The sequence below is a fragment of the Peromyscus leucopus genome, chromosome 4 (genome assembly GCF_004664715.2).
Source record: "Peromyscus leucopus breed LL Stock chromosome 4, UCI_PerLeu_2.1, whole genome shotgun sequence".
Classification (NCBI taxonomy): domain Eukaryota; kingdom Metazoa; phylum Chordata; class Mammalia; order Rodentia; family Cricetidae; genus Peromyscus; species Peromyscus leucopus.
In genome coordinates, this window is record NC_051066.1 from 141,493,091 (window position 1) to 141,513,906 (window position 20,816).

At 48.7% G+C, this 20,816-nt stretch overlaps 1 protein-coding gene across 1 annotated transcript in view; it reads left to right on the forward strand.

The window, feature by feature from the left end:
• Positions 1-20,816, forward strand: part of Vapb (VAMP associated protein B and C) — a 41,728-nt gene that overhangs the window by 13,190 nt on the left and 7,722 nt on the right. The window contains exons 2-5 of the mRNA XM_028893803.2: positions 5,922-6,074; positions 15,197-15,300; positions 18,127-18,207; positions 19,887-20,063. Of these exons, the coding sequence (XP_028749636.1) occupies positions 5,922-6,074; positions 15,197-15,300; positions 18,127-18,207; positions 19,887-20,063 (515 nt within the window). The remainder of the gene's footprint in view (positions 1-5,921; positions 6,075-15,196; positions 15,301-18,126; positions 18,208-19,886; positions 20,064-20,816) is intronic.

Here is a 20,816-nt window from a genome sequence, read left to right on the forward strand (position 1 = left end):
TTCATGAAAGATCATGCAGATGTGGTTCATGGAAGATGATACAGAAAGGGGAGACCCCGACAGAACAGCTCCCCACTGCTGAGTTCCCATTCCAGCAGTAGTGCTGGCTGCACTGCTCACAACCTGGGAGTCCACACGCACTGAAGCCCATTGTCTGCCCTGGGCTCTGCTGGCGGCTGACAGGTTCTCACTGCTGTTCACTCCATTACTGTCAGCCCAGGACCCATTTACCATCTCTATAGTTCTGCCCTTTCCAGAAGGCCATGTGGTGACTATCACTTAGAATATGAATTTAGGGTCCTGCCATGCCTTGTCATGGCTTAATTACTTATTTTTTAGTGAATATTATCCCTCTGTCTGGATGTACCACAGTTTACTGTTTCTACCTTCTGATGGACTTGGTTTTACCTCTGGTAAGGCTGTGGAGTCTTCACTTCAGATAGAGGAGTACCAAGGAGAGTGATGCCTGGCTCGGATGAGGAGACTGTGCCTGGTTTTATAAGGAACACCTTCTGGACCGGGAGTACAGCTCCATGCTAGGGCCTTTGCCTCGCCTGCGTGGTGAATGGCACCACACAGGAAAAGAAATACCTGGCGGCCTCCTCAGAGTGGCTGCACCGACTTCTGCTATGCTGGGAGCAAGTAGTGACACCTCCTCGTGTTTTACCCTGCATTTTTCTAAGAGTGAACGGTGATCATCGTCCCATGTGCCCTTTGCCCTCTGCCTGTCTTTGGTGAGACATCTACATCTCTTTTGTCCATTTTTAGACCAGGTGGCGCCATGTCTTCCTGTTACAATGTCTGTCAGATGACCCTTTATCAGGCACATCTTCTACAGGTAGCCCTCCTGCTCTGTAGCTGGCTTGTCCAACCTGTTGGAATATCTTTTGCAGAGCAGATGTTTTTATTTTGCTCTATTTGATTTTTCAGTGCTGGGGAAGGGACTCAGGGCTTCTCAAGTGTTAGGTGGTAGTGCTTTTACTGAAGAGCTCCAGCCCAGCCCACAGGTTTGGAATTTTAATGAAGTCCAGCTCATCACATCTTTCTTCCATGGATTCCACCATGCTTGTTTTTCCTAAAAAGTCACCCAGGTCCCAAGTTATTTAGATTTTCTTCCATGTTACCTTCCAAGAGTCTTATTCAGGATCTATTTATTCATTGTGAGACAGGGTCTCATCATGTAGCCTTGGCTGGCCTGGAACTTACTGTGTAGACAAGGCTGGCCTTGAACTCACTCAAAGAGATTCTCCTGCCTCTGCCTCCTGAAAGATGTGTGCCATCATGCCCAGCTATACTAGGCATTGCTAATCTTTATTTTCTAGTAGAATTGAATTGTGGGCTAAAAATAAAATGGTCGTCTTTACCTCTTCAACACATAGTCTTGCCACTTACCAGGCAGAATCCTAAGACACGCTTAAGTCTGCAGTTGAGAAAGGCCCAGGCTGAGCCCTAAGTTCTAGAACTTTTCATTACGGCCTTTACAGTTGCCAGAGGTGAGCTCTTCAGCTGCTGTCTACGTTGTAAAGCTAGAGTTTGAGTTTTCTGACAGGAGGAGTTCTATGTTAATGAGGCTCTCTGGGCAGGGGTCACCACAAAGTGCTCAGACCTTGCAAAGGTTAAGGGAGGGCTTAGATATTACCTGGGTGTTTCCTGGTTGGTAAACTTATCCAGCTTTCTTGTCTTGTTTTGTTGGAGACAGGATCTCACTCTGTAGCCTGGAATTTCTTGTTGTCTCTTGTGTAGCTCAGGCTGACCTTGAATTTACAATCCTCCTGCCTTAGCCTCTGGGATTGCACATGTGGGCCACCAGTACCTGGCTTGAATCAGATCTTCAGAACCTGAAACTGTGACCTTCTCCCTTGAACTTCAAGATAGAACTTTAAGTTTGAGCTTGTGTCCTGTGACCTGCAACAGAAGAATTGTACTCCCATTCTACTTTTATGAACACACATATTTCTTCTGGGTCTGTGTTCTTTGCTGTCTCAAACAAGTAGAATCCAGATCTTACTTTCTTAAATAATTTTAAAAAGACAGAGAGGCAAGCCACTGGGCCTGGGGAGGGTGTGGGGTAGTTTATGCCATGCTTTGCTGGGTCTAATCCCTCTGAGAACAAGTGGAGGAGTTCATATTCTGTTAGTTAATGCTGTTTCATGAGCATCTTTATCAGCCTTAATAAATGCTCACAGGTGCACACAGCTGTAACAAGGGGAGGGAAGAACCCATTCAGCCTGTTACATAGAAGAAAAAAATGTCAAGGCACTTTGGGAATTTGCTTCAGGTTGGGGTTGTTCTCTGTGCTCACTCACGCTGGAGATGTGTAGTTTCTAATTTCACACAGACATCTGGACCAGGGATAGATGACATGGGAGAAGTAATTAGAGGAGGCGAAGTGTTCCAGCTGGAGAGACACAAATCATATTTTTTCTCTCTTAAAAGAAAAAACTTAACTTTTGAAGATTTCATTTGTAAAATTGACTTTGTATTTTATAAGCAATGTTTAAATTCATTGGTAATAAATATGCATGTTTGTGGAGTAAAATCCCATTTTTTACATAATGCTTTAATGGAAATGGCAGTTTTATGAAATGAAAGTGACTAGGAAAAATCTGAATGATGCTCATAAGCCTTCCCATCATTTTTATTGAGGTTTTTGTGTGTTCTAATTCATTAGTACAGGGGAAAGGAGAACACTAACATGGTTTATTTCCTGTAATTACTCAAATCGAATTTATTTTCAATAAAATTCTTGGAGTAAATTGCCCAGAGTGGGGTGAGAAGGATTGGCCTGTTTCTACAAAATGCCTTGATTTTTACCCATGAGACTTTGCTGCTCTGCCAGTGATGTCTGTGCTGCATATATTTCCAGCATGGCTCTCTCTAGAGTTTTACAAATTAGTGCCTAGACCCAAGGCGGGGCGCTAAGGGAGAAATACCGCTTATTTTATCCCACTCACTGTTCTAATATTGCTTGTCTTTTAATAATTTAGATCATCTTTTATGTGATTCATGTAAATTGAAACACCATTTAGAGCGCCACATAATGGGCGGACCTGGAGAACTTCCCACCATGTGCACAGTGGGATGTGGCTTGTGTATAGTCCTGGAAGAGGCTGGTGAAGTCTGTACCTGGGTGCCCCGGCCAGCCCAGCTTTATGGGAGCTGGTGTAGGCATCTTAAGTGTTCTGCTTTCCCGTGAGGTATCTGTGTGTGGTAGGGTCTGTTGTGTATCTGATCTTCCGGTGTTCTGATGCTCCTGAGGCAAATCTCTTCAGAAAGCTTTGCAGCCCACTTCTTAGTAAGTACTGGGTTATGCTCAAATAATCATTCTGTGTGTTTTCCTTTTTTTTTGGAGACAGGGCCCATCTTCATCTTTGTATCCCAGATCGGCTTAGAACCTGCCAAGTAACAAAAGATGACCTTCAATTTCTGAACCTCCTGCCTCCACCCTCCCAAATGCTGGGATGACACTCATGGTCTCCTAGGCCTGGCCTTTTCCCCGTAGGCCTATCGTGTTGGAAAGGGCCCTTTCCGTGGTGACTTTGTCCCCAGAACCCGAGCTGCCTGAGCACCTGCACTTGCAGAGCAGCACTGTGTTTGTTTTATGAAGTACATGCCTGGCGAGTTGTGCCCATGCAGGCTTGTCAGGCTTACCACTTTCTTTGGCCCTAGGAAATCAAAGCTGTTTTTAGCTCTCCTTTTTATAGACTGTGCTTACTTCCAGTGATCCCTACCTTAAGTAGAGGGGGATCAACCTTCCCATGAGTCAGCCATTGTGCAGTGAAGGTGGGATAGGGAGGAATTCCCATAAGCCCCTGGATGTTCTCAACACTGAGTGTCTCATTTCTCCCTAGAGGCCAAGAACTTGTTGCAAGGGTGGAGCCTTGTCAGCATCCAGCTCTCACTCAGCCCTGTGGGCACAGGTGAACTGCCGCCTCTCAGGCTTTCCCAGTTGGGGAGTGGGGCGGTTTGCAGTGGAGTCCCTTGCAAGTCTTTCAGGAAGTCCTCCTCCTGGCTTTCAGCTTGGTTCCTAGAGCCAGAGCAGGCCTTCCTGAAAGGTAGACAGATGGAGAAGTTCTCTTCAGGTCTTTCTCAAAGGTGCTGCCCGTGAAGTGAGAGGAGCTTTTAGGAAAAGCGGTCCTCAGTCGGTGATGCGGTCATCCTGTCTCCTGTGCTGCAGTGCACACATGCATTCCTGCAGTCCTCCACACTGCAGAGCAGGGAGGTGGAGCCTCAGGGCCAGGGGAGGAGGGGCTAATGGAACCACAGGTGTTACAGCTGAGCGCACCCACCCCGGGTCCCTGTATGGAGATGGTGCTAGGCTTCCAGCCCGCAGTTACTCTGTGGGTGAGGGGCGCTGAAGTTGGATGAATGTGGCTGGTGACCATGTGTGAAGGGAGCTGAGCTGAGTAGCCATGTCAGGAGGCTGTCAGGGAGGGTGTATTTTACACAGTGAGGTTCAGCGGGTACTGACTGTCTAGGGCTTCTTACAGACAAGATTGTGCATTAGCAAATGTGAAAATTGTCTTATGCTCAGATGTCCCTTAATGTGCACATCTACCCCATTTGGACAGATTAGTGCTCTCTTGTAGCCGCACTGGCTTCGGTGTGCCTGATGTGGGACTCAAGCCTCTCCCCCTCAGCCCACCATTTGTGTTTAAGCTAGGCTTGGATTCAGTTGATCCTTCATATTTGAGTACCTCAGAGGAAGCCAGCCTAAGGCACTCATTTTTCTGAAAATAATCTGTGAGTATTTTTCTTCATGGTGTGTGTGTCCTGAGATCTTTGCTGTGTCCAGACACAGTGCTGGGAACAGAGATGGACAAAGGATAATCCTGCCCTCGGCAGCTGAGGAAGCATTTCAGAGCACACCTTTGTCTGTTGGGTCTTCTGACATGTGACAGGTGAGCCAGTAGATATTCTTTGTAACCACGGAAACACATTCCCTCCCCTGCTTCCTTATAAATGTGGAGGTGGGACTGAAAAGCCTGCCTATAGGAAACAAAGATGTGGCACTCATGTTGAAAATAGGTAAACTTCAAATGGATCTAGGGCTGGGGATGTCGCTCAGAGGCAGGATACATGTACAGGTCCCTGGATTTGCTCCATATCAACACACATGTGTATGTGCACATGACAGAGGTCCTGCAGTTCACCTCTCCCGATCTAACCGCCTCATATGCCTAGTGATCGGGGGTCCACTGACTAGCCAATGAGAAACAGTCTTGCAGTTGTGGACCATGTACATTGCTATTCAGTCTAGATGGTTGGACGAGCTCCCACATGGTTAATATTACTTACCTCAGGCACAGATGAAGCTTATTAACTTCTCTTTATACATCTTTCATTGTTTGGCTTGTTTTAAGAAGCATGTTTTACTTTTTTAATTAAAAAATCTAATGAAGTAGGAAATGAATAAGTAATAGTAATAAACAATAGCCCAGGGCCACAGAACTTTGCTCCAGGCTTCTCAGGAGCCTGTGTGCTTAGAGCTGCTAGAGGGCTCTTAATGAGACTGGCCATCCTTGTAGTCACACTGTTAGGGGTTTTCCTCTCTACAGAGTCCTACACCCCAGAGGCCACCTGCTACCTGCCACCTGGTACACTCTGTTCTTAATAGTCACTGGGGACCTGTGCCTGGTCCTTCGTATAGTTTCTGCCAGATTCCATTGGGGCTCTGTGGAAGTGAATATTGAGCATAAGTAACTGTCATTGGATTTGGACCATCTGGTTCTCGATCCTGTCATTCACACAGGTCTCCTGTCTTCTGAGCTATGCTCTTTTCTGTAATTCAGCAGCAGTGGTCCAGTGTGAGGTGGATCTTGGCTCTTCCCGAACCATGTCTATCATCTCTGCTTCCAAACCAGTCTGTCTCCTACGCTTTCCTCACAGAACCCCAACCAGTTGTCTGTCTCTCCACATAGGTCCCTTCACTGATGTCGTCACCACCAACCTAAAGCTTGGCAACCCAACAGACAGAAATGTGTGTTTTAAAGTGAAGACCACAGCACCACGCAGGTACTGCGTGCGGCCCAACAGTGGGGTCATTGATGCCGGGGCCTCTCTCAATGTGTCTGGTAAGTCCTGACTCTGGAGGTCGTGGGTGGGTTCCAGAGGGCCCGGCCCTTGGTTTTGTCAGAGCGGGTATGTTCAGGGTAGTGCAGGAGACTGCAGACTTCTCTCCACCTCTCCCATCCCACCTTGGGTAAAAGCTTGGTTCCTACCACCTTTGACTTTCCATAATCCATGTCTCTTTGTTTTAATGCTTGCAGCCTCTATACCTTAGTAGCTGGAGCAAAATTAAAGCGTGACTTCAGAGCAAGTGCCTCTGTTCTTATGGAGTTAAATCTGCACTTTGACAATAAGTAGAGAGGGACACAGTTAACTAATTTATTTGGTGGGAGAATACTAGATAGAGTTATTTTCTTTAAGCTAAAGGATTTGTGGGGGTGCTGATGTCATCTGGTGACTGGAGGTGCACTCTGAGGAGATGGAAACATAGTCACAGCTGTGGGCCCCGTGTGTCCTGATGCCCCCCGCCCCCATCAGGGCACATTTATTTTCCAGAGCCCAACTTCTGAAAAGAGGCTGATAAAGTGCCCACATTGAGAACTGGTTTTCAGAATTAAGGAGGTATGAGTGATATGTTAGAGTTTAACCGTATTTAGAAACTGGTGAAATTGCAGCTCATTAGAACCCATGATGTGCAGAGGAGCTGTGGGGGAGTATGTGTCCTTTAGACACCAGTGACTCAGTGTCCCCAGCTTCAGCATCGTTAGAGGCCACTTCTCATTTGAAGTGAGGGCCTGTCTGGCTTTTTCCATGATAGGTTTTGATTGTGATACATTTGGCTATTCATTTGACACCTAAAAGAAAATGATTCACCTCTTTGGAAAGATACAAGGTGTTTCATTATCTCAGCCTCTGATTCCTCGCCTCCGTTGGTGCCTCTCATTATGGAGCACCCGCCCCAGCTCCCTGTGTGCTTCTCTCTGAGTGTGCAAGGCCTGGTCTGGACTCCTGAGTCAGATTTTTAGTCAGGAGCAGTTAGCTGGTAGCCAGCCCCGATGGAAGGGATCCCACTGCTGGACCTCACACTCTGCATCCTTTGCACTGTGCGGGATGCATTGTCGAATCCATTCTGTGTCCGTTTTGAGTCCTGAAGCTGGTGTGTGACAGAGCCAGTGCTCTGTGACTCGAATGCTGGAGGAAGGGAGTGGTCAGGGTGTGATTTCTGCTTCCTCTGTGTGCTGCAAGTTTTCACTGAGATTAGTGCAGCTGGATTCTTCTGTCCTGTCCCTGTTTAGTTTGTTCCCCAAGGCCTTGTGGAATTGAACTGTCTAAGCCCTGGTCCTTTCTTTAGCCCTCACCCCCCAATCTCTTTATCCATAATACGTTTTAGAAAATTTGAGTTTACCAGCAGATGAAAATCACCAACTTTCATAGGAAAATAGCAGCTTGGTTTTCTGAGTAAAATAATCTCAGCAGATAGTTGTACAGTGCAGGTGTGCCTCCTGATGTTACAGGTGATTATGTGTGTGTGCGCGCGCGCGTGCGTGTGTGCATGCGTGCGTGCGTGCGTGCGTGCGGTGTATGTGCGTGTTTGTGTCTTGGGCATGTTCTGAGAGTGATCAGGCTCTTAAGTGAAGGCTGATTTTGTTGCTGTGTCTTCCTCTGCAGAGCAGAAAGTAAGGAACTGGCGTGGATGTCATCCTTCCCTGTCAGTGGTCTCTGTCATATGACTGTCAGGCAGAGCTTGGCTTAGAGACATATGTTCTTTCTATGGTACTCTGCTGCTGCCTCACCGGGTTAGGAGGTGGCTGCTGCAGGATGAATCTGAAATGTAATCTATTGTAGGGGGTCAGGGAACAGGAGGGATGGTTGGATAAAGAGACATGTTTGTAGCTTTCCCCTGGTGAAATAGGATGGCACATGAGAAGAGTCTCTGTGGAAGCACTGGGTGTCTGTCTGTCTGTCAGTGGTGGCCTGAGAGGGCCAGGTTCTAGGTGTACAGATGTCACACTTTGGATGGGTACATCTTGGGTTGGGAAGCACTGTTCTTGTCCAGGTCTGGTTGCTTGAGGAGTGCAGTCACTGGGGTGAAGCATGGTAAGTCAGAGTCCTTGGAGAAGGCAGGTTCACCGGCAGACCACTGTCCTCGGTGTGCTCACAGCCACTTGTTGCTTCATATGATCTGTCCTTGAGTCTGTGACTGACTTTTGCCAGCCTGGTCACATGTGCACATTCTAGTGGTGCCACTATAAATGCACAAAGCCAGGCAGGCTTGGGTGGAGACCAATTGTATAATGTTTGCATTGCCTTCAAAAAGCAAAGGAATTCTATGCATTTTTATGAATGTGTGGCCCTCCTGAATTCCTATAAAACATACGTTTATGAGTGAATTTTCACATGTAATTTACAAAACGGTGACCATCAGATGAACTGCAAATCCTATCAGCATGGTCCTGCTTAGCACCCAGAATGTCACAGGATACCTGGAAAGGACAGGCAGGGGTAGTGCACCCCTCCCTTTCTGAAGACCCTTGGGAGGCTCTAGCTATTAGAGGAGGCTATAAATCATCCATGTAAAGAGGAGGGAGGGGAGAAGGGAGGAGAGACGGATGGAGTGAGTGAGCTGGAGGGGGTGGGAGTGGTGATGATAGGGCTGGGGCTTGAAAGGCTTTGCATCTTGCATCTTGGCTGCGGCAGGCATAGGCAGTGATCCTCAGCCACGCCCTGGAGTGCTTTGCTGGCCTTGCCAGTGAACCTGGCATTCAAAGGACCTTACACCATGCTTCCAAAGCTCAGGCTCTGACCTGCCGTGCTGCTTTCTTCATAACACAGTGAATCCATGTGCGTGAGGTTCCTCTCAATAACCTAGGCAGCCTACTCACAGTTGGGCAGAGGCATAGCCTAAGGTTTTGTATCAGTGAAGTGTGACATGTGGACATTCCCGTAGATTCCCGTAGAGGTGCCCTGGGCCTCCCTTTGTCTTTATGTCTGTGTAGCTCAGATGCACAGTTTGCTTGCTGTGATAGGAAGCGCAGCGAGTGGTCACCCCAGAGTGCCTGAGTTTGGACACATGCTCGTGATGAGCACTGGCCTTCTGAGCTGGGCTTGCACACGTGGCTCTGTACCTTGGCAGCGCAGGCATGTGGAGATGAGCTTGCCGGAGGGAAACTGAGTTCCCAGAGACTTCAGACACAGGGAGGGTAGGACCTTTGCCTTCATCATCCATCTGAAGCAGATGGAAGTGGTTTTACAGAATTTAGATCTTTCAAACTGTGTGGCAGGAAAATGTTTTTAGCGTATGTAATTTCTGAAGATGTCTTTGTGGAAGGCTGTTAGTGGTGGCAGATCTTGTTTTTAATGCTGCAGTTTAATAATGAGGGACTTTCCATTAATATTCCAAACCATGTTTGCCAGCATGTACAGCAGGTGAAGTGGTAGAATTATGGGCCCATCAAAAATACTTAGGCTTCCTGTAATATGACAGTAAGTTTAGTGTTTGTGTAACCTCTGTGAATTCTAATCCCACCAAGTGGTGAGCACTTCCGTTTGCAGTTCAGTTATTCCCATTGCCTGCCCCTGTGCCAAGTGAGCTACACATGCAGAATATCCATGGGGGGTGTGGGTAGAGTCATTAAAGACACCAGGATTTAGGTACAGATTCACTTTACTCTGTGTGCCCTGGGATTGAAGATGGATTAAAGCCAAACATAGGTCTCCCAGTATCTGAATCTGTACTTTAAACTGAAATTTGGAGCACAGAGGGGCAGCGTTGGTTTCTGACAGCCCCTTCAGGACTCTTTCTAATCACATTTAAACCATAAAGTTCTTCCAGTAACAGAATGAATATCAGCATCTCCTGGGATGGAGACGTTGGTCAATTAATGTAATTGGGTAGTATTGGAATTGATTATTAATCCGTTTAAGATGGTGCTGGCTCAGATGGATGTTGCTGTTTACTGACATTGGACTCGCCAGCCGTGGGCTGCAGCATTCAGGTGCTGAATCTCAGGGTAAAAGTGCTCCCAGTCTGCTGACAAAAGAAGCAGCCTGCTGTGCATCTTCCAGTGTGTATAGAGAGGCTGCCATGGGGGCTTTAACATGGCATCCTTCCTTGGATCTGATCGTTGCTTTGGAAGGCTCTGATAAGTGCAGACTTTTAACTGGAAGTCTTTACTGCTCTGAGATAAGAACAGCCTGCATTGCTGCTTAAGCTAAATCCCCAATCTTTTCACCAGATTAGTTTATGGCTTAAAATATTTTACCAACAAAAATTCAGCTTAATTGTGCTTAAAGCCTTTTGAAGCTTGCTATAGGATTCAGGTTTCTTAGGAGGACTGTCCATACTTTATGAAGATGATCAAATGGCAGGACCCAGAACACTGGGCAGGGGACACTTAGCTGGAAGGTACCTTTTGGCTCTGCGAGGTGATGCAGGGGCGAAGTGGTAAACACGCGCAGCCGCCGGGGCCCCCCCCCCACCCCCCCCCGTCTGGTCCTTCCAGGTGATGCCTTTGGCTCCCCTGGAAGTCCCATCCTGCTCTTGGTAATCTCACTACTCCATTCTGGTCTCTAGCTCATTGCAGAAGGCAGGGAGAAGGCTTGAGCGGCAACCTTGGGAGAGGAAGTAGCAAGAGTACTTGGCATACTGGTCATGAGCACTCAGAGAACAGATGAAGGTTGCCAGGTATGGGAAGTCTCTGGACTTAGAACACACTGGCCTCTGTGTGTCAGATGGTCAGTCCTCAGGCATGGCTCACAGGTCTTACTGAACAGACTATGGGAGTGACGGGGCGTAGTTAAACTGGGAGGCCCAAAGGGAGGCCTGGCTATGTCCTGCTGTTAGTTACAGCACAGGAAGGCAGTTGAGAAAGCCTTCGTAATGAGGAGTGAGCGAGCCTTGGTGTTGGCCCAAACAGCCTGTTGCATGCCTCCTTTCTGTTGACCCCAAGGAACGGGTGACGTGTGCCCTGTGGCCTCTACACAAACAAGTGGAGCAGGCTGCCAGGTGCTTGCTACCTGAGCTGAGAGGCCCACGGAGGACAGAGTTAGATCGGCGACACTCTCAGAACCAGATGGAATGAGTTATTCACCTGCTAGACTTGAGTAGTGCAGGCCCAGGAAGGTAGTCACAGTGTCAACATTCTGAGACCCCGGAAGGAAATAATGAACTTACTCATGGTGAGGGCTTGGGTCAGCTGCAATGTCCATTCCTTTGTTTCAGGTGAGTATTCCATCATTTACAGCCTTGCTGATCACCTTTAGCTGAAGAAGCTCACATTTGACTTTGGTTGTTTAAAAAAAGCGGTGGTGCCATCATTTCATAAATGTAGTTTGGTAGGTAGATCGTGGTCTTCTGATATGTGGACTGTGCAAGGAGGGAGCAGGCAGCCAGAAGAGATGGCAGGAAGGGAGAGCAGAGAGGAGAGCCTGTTGGGTGAGGGCAGGGAATCTCTTCCCTTGAACATTCCTATCTACCTATTTATTATTATTTTAAGTTAGTGTTGTTCTTGTGATTTTGGTTTTTTCAAGACAGGGTTTCTCTGTGTAGCCCTAGCTGTCCTGGAACTCTCTTTGTAGACCAGGCTGGCCTCGAACTCACCTTTATTCTGCCTCCCAATTACTGGGATTAAAGGCGTGTGCCTCCACCACTGAGCTCCCTTGAACATTTCTAAAGGGAGTGTGATATAGGGTGCTTTGAAGGTAGGAGGGGAAGAGTGTTCACACCAGCAGCCAGTGGGAGCATCTGAACACCTGAGTAAGTTCCACAAACCTCCAGTCCTTGACTCAGTTTACCTAGGGGAGGCAAATTGGCAAGAAGGTGCACATGGGGTCTGTAGAAAGTGGCTGCAGTGAGTGAGCTTCCCTTGGTAAGAACAGGCATGACTCCTTCCAGAAAAAGAGTACAGCCCAGTTCTCCAGGAGCAGGTTCTCAGCGGGACCCCCTCTAGCAGATTCTCTTTAAGGGCTCCTTTGCAATTCTGGTACATGCTGAAGTTGGCTAACCATTCTTCGAAGGGCATGCTAGGATATGGGGCAGCGTAGGAATGAGGGAAGGTTTTGGGAATGGTGGAGAATGTCACAAGGTGCAGGACACAGAGCTTGATGCATACCTGCTGGTCCAGAAGCAGGTCTATTGGCCTGGAAAGACCAGGGGGTGTGTGGGAGGAGGCCCAGAGGGCGTGAGGAACTGAGCTGGCTGTCTTCTGCATGGGCAGTAGCTGCTATTCTAAGAAGTTGTGATCTGAGTGCTGTGGGGGGCTGGTGGCATGTCTTCCTGGGTCTAGAAGGGATGCTTGGGCTAATCTGGTGGGGATGACACAGGGAAAAAGTTGGCAGAGCCTTTGGTTGGGAGGAAGAAAGTGAGTGGGGGCCAGAGCTGGCTGTGGCTTGTTGAACATGGAGACTTTTCCAGGTGAGAACTGAGGCGGAGTGGCGGTGTTCTTTAGACTCCTTATTCGCCCCCTCCAACCGTGGTGCAGATGAAAGTGGTCAGTGGTTGCCTGGTGCCCTGGAAGCAGCTTTTATGCTGCATTTAATCAGGTCGTCATTTTCCAAGCCCGTGTGTGTTTTAAGCTGCTGCCTGTTTCCTTCTCTTTTGAAGGAAGTCTGATCGATCAGTGCTTCGTGACCCTGGAGGTTCTTCACAAGGGCCCCACTTTGGTGTCTAATGCAGCAGGCTCTGTGTCCGAAGCACCGGGTGGGTGAGGGGTTGACTGAGCCCAGGTCGTCTCCTGGTAACAGGCTTCTTTAATGTTCTGTCAGCAGATGCGTTCTGAAAGGAGGGACGGCTCACTTAGGGTTTTATCATCAGTGTCTTTGGTATTTAAATGAAATAAATTAAGTTAATGGGAAGCTCTTTTATAGCCTGTCATGGAAAAAGTACATAATTTGTGCCACAATTTGCAGTGAACTAGCACTGACCAACATTTATTCTGTCATGTTCTTATAAAGTTTCAGCTGAAACTGGATTTGACATGAGACGGTGGTAGCTGAGGGACAGGAACTCGGTGGTGTACGTGAGGGCTGTGTGGAGAGGGTGTGGGGTCCTGAGGTGTACCCAGGGTCTGTAGAGTGTCACACACACAAAGGACAGCCAGTGGGAGGTAGGCAGCTGCTTCTCTACTTGTTTCTGCAGTGGAGGCGGGGCAGGTCTCTCTACCTTATGCCAGAGCTTCCAAGACGACCCCGCCAGAGGCCCTGGTTCCCATTCCTGGCCTAGGTTCTCTGATCAGCCCCACCAGTGCTGACTTCAGGCTCCAGCATGGCCTCAGCTAACTCTTTTCTCTTTAGATTGTCTCAAGAAGGGCCACCTCTGGAAAGGGTCAGAAGGGCCACCTCTGGAAAGGGCCAGAAAGGCCGTGTATGTGGTGGCTGTGTTCTTTCTGTATATAGTCTTTGGACTTCTTGTGCTGCTGACAGTTGAACACCCCAAGAGTGTGGGCCTTTGTGAGCTATAGTGGTATTTATTATATTAGAAATTTAAAAAGGACTAATTTCTTTAAAAATTACAATCCATCAATTACATGTTTGTGGTAGTATTTTTTCTTTTTATGAAAGTAGCTATTCTCCAGAAATTAGAAGGCTCACATTGTTGACAGCTTCTGCAGATTTGACGTCTTAATAGACTAAATTCTCGTGTCTCCTTCATTCAGTGTGTGGTGGTGCTGTGGTGGTGGATGTGTCACCCAGACAGGAAGTTAATAGAGTCTTTAGATGGCTCTGTAGCAGACAAGTAGTGTTTTCTTCCTTCCTTCCTTCCTTCCTTCCTTCCTTCCTTCCTTCCTTCCTTCCTTCCTTCCTTCCTTCCTTCCTTCCCTCCTTCCTCTCTCTCTCTCTCTCTCTCTCTCTCTCTCTCTCTCTCTCTTTCTCTCTCTCTCTCTTTCTTTCTTCTTCTTCTTCTTCTTCTTTTTTTTTCTGGTGCTAGGGTTGACCCAGGCTTTGCACATGCTGTGTAGACCAGGCTGGCCTCAAAGTGAGATCCGCCTCTGCCTCCAGAGTATTAGGATTAAAGATGTGAGCCACCATCTACAGGTAGACTGGGGAGGAACCATAGTTTGGAACTGTGACCCGAGAGTCAGAGCCAGGCTAGAGCCCTGGCTTCATTGTTAAATGTGCTACTGTGTAGCCTTTGACTTCCCATCTAGAAGGTGGATGCCTTTGGGGAGCACACTGGGAGGGCAGGACAGGTGTCCCTTGATGTGTTGAGAGCAGACCAGACTTGTGAAGCAGACCCGTTGGATTTGAGTGTGTGTGCCTTTGTGATGTGAGTGAGGCAAGCTAGCTGCCATTTCTAGTTTTCTCATCTGAAAAACAGACAACTGAATAATAACTCGGCGGTGCTTGCCTCTTACAGATTGAGTGAGGTAATGATAGTACTGACGAGCAAGGTCCAGTCTCTGGCCCAAGGAGATGCTAGGCCCACATTGACTCTCTGAGGCTTCCCCTGCTTGTCAGTTTAGGTCTGAGGGAAGGGCTTATTAAAGCTGTGCAGCAAAGAGCATATTGCAAAGCAACCCTCATGTCACAGGGTTTGGCCCAAGTCATCTAGGAAATAGGTCCAAGGAAGCATATCAGAGTAGGAGAGAGTACAGCAGGGTGCCCAGTCCATGGGTCCTTGGGTGAGCTTTCTCTGGGTTCTGGGTGGGGGGTGGAGCAAGAGTTGGAATTGTTTTTCCTGCTGTGGGAAATCCAGCTTATAAGCCATCTCCAGAATTCTATTGGCAAAGTCATATTTCAAGCCTTACCTTGATGAGCTGCGTGGGAAATGGGGTGGAGAGAAGCGAAAACCATCCTGAAACGTTTTGAGTTATTCTGTTTTCCTTCTCGAAAAGATCATTTGGCAATGTTTTCCTGAGAAAAATAGGCCTTTGGTGTTTTCTCCCATTTTATGTCTTCAGTAAGGGCTGTAAGACAGGTCAGGGTGGCTGTGTGGGAGTGCATGGCCAGGGTTATCAAGACTCGGGCCCCCACGTCCTAAACAGCCCCTGAGTTCAGCTAGCACCTGCTGTTGGGCTTAGCTGCTGCCCTGAAGAGTTGGGGGAAGACTGTCCACCCCTGCTGGCTCATGTCCTTGCTCGGGGTTCGGATGGGAGAACTGGGAAGTCGCTTTGCTCCACAGTGTGTTAACTTGACAAACGGCTCTGATGACCACGTTCTGACCCTCCTAATGAAATATTTTCTTTCTCAGTGATGTTACAGCCTTTCGATTATGATCCCAATGAGAAAAGTAAACACAAGTTTATGGTTCAGTCTATGTTTGCTCCACCTGACACTTCTGATATGGAGGCAGTAGTAAGTACGAACGCTTCTTCTCCTTCTCCTCTCCAGTCCACTAAGGCAGGCGTGGCGGGTGTGTGCTTTCCCTGTTGACGGCACCTGTGCTGTTAGGGAGGTGTGCACTCTGGTCCTGTATGGCTTTCCTAACTTGATGAACAGCTTTAACATTTACATGGCTGTTCTTTTCTGACTCGATGGACTGAACTTGCCACAATTCTCGCTCTCCTGGACCCCTTCCTCCCTCTCTCCTGCACCACAGGATGTTTCTGACCTGTCTCCAGCCCCTCAAACCCAGAAGGATGTGCTTGTGTTGAATACCAAATGCCCCCGCCTTCCCGTGGACACTCCCCTGCATTGCTTTCCTCTTTTACTTGGTCGGCACAGTTCTTTGGGTTCTTTGCTGAGGATTGAACTCTGATCTTGCTCATACTAAGCAGCTACTCTCTCTGAGCTACACCCACAGCCCGCTTCATTTTCATTCCTCCTTCCTCTGCTTGAGTACACGTTTAACAATGTCTCTAATTTTGGTAAAATTAAGATGCCTTTGTTCTTATAAATAAACACTATTTTATAATATTGATTTTTTTTTTTTTTCTGGAGGAAGAGAGAATAGAATGGCAGTTCTCCCCAAAGGTGGTGCTGCCGGTCCCCGTCTGCGGCACAGCGAGCAGCGGTCCTCAGGGTCCAGCCAGCCCAGAGATGTCGAGGGTGTCAGGGGTATCTGTGCTAAGCTTGTCTCCTGCTGGTGTCCCCATGCAGCCTTTGCTTAGGGCTTGGGAAAGCAAAACCAGCTGCCTTCATTGGTGCCTACCTTGGGGGCAGAAAAGGAAGTTAGTTAAGTCAAGTATTGAGCTGGAGCGAGACCTTGTCATAAGACTGACCCTGGAGACATTTCTCTGCCCTTTCATTTCCTGCCCTGTGTTGTGTTAGTCTGTGTGATGAAGGGAACACATGACAGGCACGGAAAGTGGATGTCTGCCTTCTGCTGTGGTACAGCTGGAGGGGTGGGGGCTGAGCCGTCTTGATCCCGAAGCAGAGCCCTGCCTTTACTAATGCCGTGGTCTGTCTTGGGCAGGTTTTGTTGATTCTTCTTGAGGTTTCAGCCACCTGTGAATTGGGAATAAAAATGCAGCCCATAGGGTTTTGAGGAGAGTGTGCCATGTCTGACACTTCCCCTGAGTAATCAGGGGCCAGGCACTGCAGGTTGACAAAGCGGCCTTCGATTTCTCCGTGGGTTGTTTTTATAACTGTCTCAAGTGTTTGGGTGGCACATTTGGTAGGGCACTGTGGACGTGCCCACCTGAGCCAAAGCCGAGTTGCGTGGAGGTGACTGCCAGTTCCCCCACTGCAGGCCCGATGACTAGGAGAGCCTTTGTTGTTGCTCTTGAGCTGACAGTGTGCCGGAAACGGAGAGCAACGCCTGATCACCTTTGCCTCGATGTGCTGTGTGAACACTTCGCTCCTGAGCAGTCACAGACTTTCCTGTGCTGGCGGCCTGTAGCAAGGTTGCTGAGTCCCTGGAGCCCTGTAGAGTATGGACACTCTTCACTGACATAGTACTGGATGCACTTGACAGTGAGCTGGAGTTGTCAGGAGCCTAAAGAGGCTAATTCCCATCTTAGTGCTCTCTGAGCACTCGAGTGGCCTTTGGATATTCCAGCGGAGGACCTTCCCTGCACCTTGGTTTGTGGCTTTAGGGTGCAGGTCATTGGGCTTGGAGGAGCGTCTTAATCTGGGATCATCATCATTAAATTCAGATTCAAATTCGGGGACGAGAATGGTCCTGCGTAGGTGATGTTACTGCTTGCTGACGGTCTTGCTCTTGGTGCAGTTTGGTGAGTCGGCACAGGTGCTGTGGACGTCTGTCTGCACTGTGGTTTGCAGGCAGTTCTCTAAGACTGCTTGAACATCTGCCCTCTTGTCACCAGCATTAAGAACCCAGAGCTGGCCCTTGCATGATCCTCTCTGACTCACACGGGGGCACACATGCACAGAGCAGCATTTGTGTGTTGGTGTTTTCCTGTGTAGCTCAGTGCTCTCCGGCGTCCTGTGAGTGCTGGGTGCCATCCTGTTGACTTCTGCCATCGTTAGGGTGGCAGTGCCCTGGGACCGGACCAGTGGGTTGCCCTGGCTGCTCTGTGTGGTGGGGAGGGGGAGGGTCGGTGCCTCGCTTCCCTCAGGTGTCACCTTGCTGCTTTGCTGACCTGTCATTCTCGACCCTTCCTCCTCATCTGAGAGGAGGTGTTAGTGAGGGGCACAGCCCTCACTGGGAGGTGGGGTGGCTTGGGCAGGGCCATTCTGGTGCCCCACAGTGGTGGCATGGCTCTGGTGGATGTGCCCCACAGTGGTGGCGTGGCTCTGGTGGATGTGCCCCACAGTGGTGGCGTGGCTCTGGTGGATGTGACACACTGGTGGTTGACAGAGTGGGCCTAAACCCTCATCTTCCGGCTCTCTAGGCATGTACGCCCTGTCGTGAAGATTACAGTTCCTTAAGGAGAGCTGGGGTTGCCTTTGCGGGGGTGAGGTGGGAGGCACCCTTGTTCAGCCATGCTTCCCAGGCCTGTGCTGCCCATGAAGTAGCAATGGGCGAGCTTGGGCAGGCTCTAAGGAGCCAGACAGAGACTGCAGGGTTTGCAAAGTGTGATAAATATTCAGGAGAGCTCATGCATTTAATCTTGTCATGTTAAAAATATTGAAATCTCAGAAGACTTAAGTTCTTTATTTGATATACATCAGGGCTTTCTCATTAAGAGTATTTTTCTGAAATTGTCAGTTATAGGAGGAGAATTATTCTTCCAGCAGCTTGATAATACCCTGATTATTAAATTTAAATTGTTTTAGTGGAAGGAGGCAAAACCGGAAGACCTTATGGATTCAAAACTTAGATGTGTGTTTGAATTGCCAGCAGAAAACGCTAAACCAGTAAGTATGTCTCTAGTTAACAGTAATCGAATGTTGCAAGCTGATACTTATTTGCATGCCATCTCCTGTGAAACAAAGATTCAAGCTGGCAAATTATTTTCCTTCCTCTAATGTATGAAGGAAAAAAAGAAGCTGAAGTCAACAGATAAGCTGGCATTATAAATCAACCTTGGGAAAGACTTGCAGAGAACAGCTAACTGAAAGTTTCCCCTTGAGAGGAGCAACCTGTTGGCTCCTGAGGTCATGAATCCCAGGGAGTCTTTGCTTGGCAAAGTGGGGAGACCACAGTGGAGTGATTTGCCCTTTACCGCGGTGCTTAGACAGGTGGTAAACTCTCAGAGCGCCCTGGCCTGCTTTCCTCAGCAGCTGCTCCCCACCCCCGCTCCCCACCGACCGTCAGTGCAGCTCTGCCTTGAGATGAGACTCTCTTGGCCTCGGGGCTACTGGCATTTGCATCCTGTGCACTGTGGGGTATCCAGCATTGAGTTCCCACTCACCATCCATACCCTGCTCCCTAGATGCTAGCAGTACCTCCAGATTTCATGGAGGTTGTTGTGTGCCCCCTGCCCCGTTGGGAGCCCCCTCGTCCTCTCCTTCCCTGTCTGCCCCTTCTCTCCCTGTGCTGACTTCATCTGGGCCTTCACCGTGGACCAGTAGAAGACAGGCGGTGACATCTCAAATACCGATGTCCACTTCCTTTCTAACTGGCCAGGAGAGTTAAAATTATGTTAAGAAGTAAAGCCGTGCGTGATCTGCAGGCCCCTGCCAGTGATGGAGAGAGCTGGGCAGGGAAAGTGCTCTGCAGTGTCTTTCACAGAATGCTGTTGATTGCAGTCAGAACGGTCTGTTTTCTTCTGCTCTGTCAAAAGCTACTGCCATCCTGGTTCTTTGAATGGAGAGAGAACAGCATCCTGTTGTAGGAGAGTTAACTTAGAAACAGGGAGACATGGATCCTGACCCCAGCCCCATGATAAGTAGGGTGCAGGCCTAGATTCTGCCTTCTAGAGCTCCCCGTTGAGTGGGACGTGAAGGGAATTGAAGCTGGGTGTCTGATTTTCAGATTGCTGCCCAGAACCTCAGGCCACCATGTCTCTGTTACTGTTAACTAGAGACAGGAGCTCTGCGTACTCCTCACCCTGCTTCCACTGATTAGCTCATATTCCAAGAGCATGGCCCATTTTATGCAGGGGACACAGGAGTGTGTGGTCTCCCCCAGACAGAGGCATGGCTGACTCAAAGCTCGTTCTTCCTTGTCCCAGGTGGCCCATGTGTAACACTCTCTGGGCCTCCTACTCCCCACCCCCCACCCCCAGAGGCCTGGGATGCTCAGCTCTCCTGCAGAGGTAATTTGCAGCTGATAATTCCTGAGCTTGCACAATTGCAGTATGCTAATTTTTGCATGGCAGGAATTTGATGGTGCAATATGCGCGGCCCTTTTTCTCCTCCTTGAAGTATTAGCCTCAGCCCAACTTCATTATTTGCCCTTATTCATAATTTCTAGGGCCCGGTAGCTCTAGATTATCAAGATATTAGATAAAGTGATACATTTAAAAAATAAATGTGACATTTTACAGTGTGGATGAAATGCTACCTCATGTATTGTGTACTGAGAACTACTTTGCATAAAATCCTTTCTTACATACTTGGTGACCCTTGGGCTTTCATTTATTTCTGAACAGCATGATGTAGAAATAAATAAAATTATACCTACAAGTGCATCCAAGACAGAAGCACCAGCGGCTGCTAAGTCCCTGACGTCGTCCCTTGATGACACAGAAGTGAAGAAAGTGATGGAAGAATGCAAGCGGTTGCAGGGGGAGGTGCAGAGGCTGCGGGAGGAGGGCAGGCAGCTCAAGGTAACGCCCTTGCTTGGCCCTTGCTTGCCGGGCGGGCAGCACGGGTGGGCAGCATGGGTGGGTTTGTGTCTTTGCATTTGCTTGCTTTTTCCTCCCCAAGGCTCATTTGCAAAGCTTTCTTTTGGGGCTCTTGAAAGTGTGTTTGGATCGTACCTGCCAAACGGTTGTTTACTCCCACTTCCATTGGTCTGGGTTGAGCCAGTTCTTTGAATATGCTCTATCAGAGCCCACTGTGGCTGCCCTTGAGTGATCGAGGTTGGAGGCCAAATCCTGCTCATACTGTTAATAGGGGCACATGAGTTTTGAGAAGTCTCAAGTCGGTGTGGGCAGTAGACGCTCCTCAGGCTGCTCTGGTGGTGGTGAGAAGAAAGCATGGTACTGGCCCCATAGAGAGGTGGAGGCACAAAGGAGAAACTGAGGCTGCAGCTCAGGGCACCCGGCCAGGCTGTGGGTGTGTCAGGTTGGACTGGGGAGGCCAGAGGCAGCCCGTGTCACTGTGTATGTGGTTTGCATACGGTCTTGTCCACTCCAGGCCCATTTCTCAGGCCTTTTTGTTGAGTGTCTCTCTGACTGACCTATAGCTCGAGCACTGTGGATCTGTCTGTCTTGGATGTGGATAGACCTGAACATCTGATTATAGGAGCTTTTGTTACAGCTTAAATTTTGAGGCCTATTTGTTCTTAATCTTGATGATGCCAGCCAAGCATGTAATAGGTTTCCCCTCCTTGCCCGCTGTGGCAGCAAATGCATAGA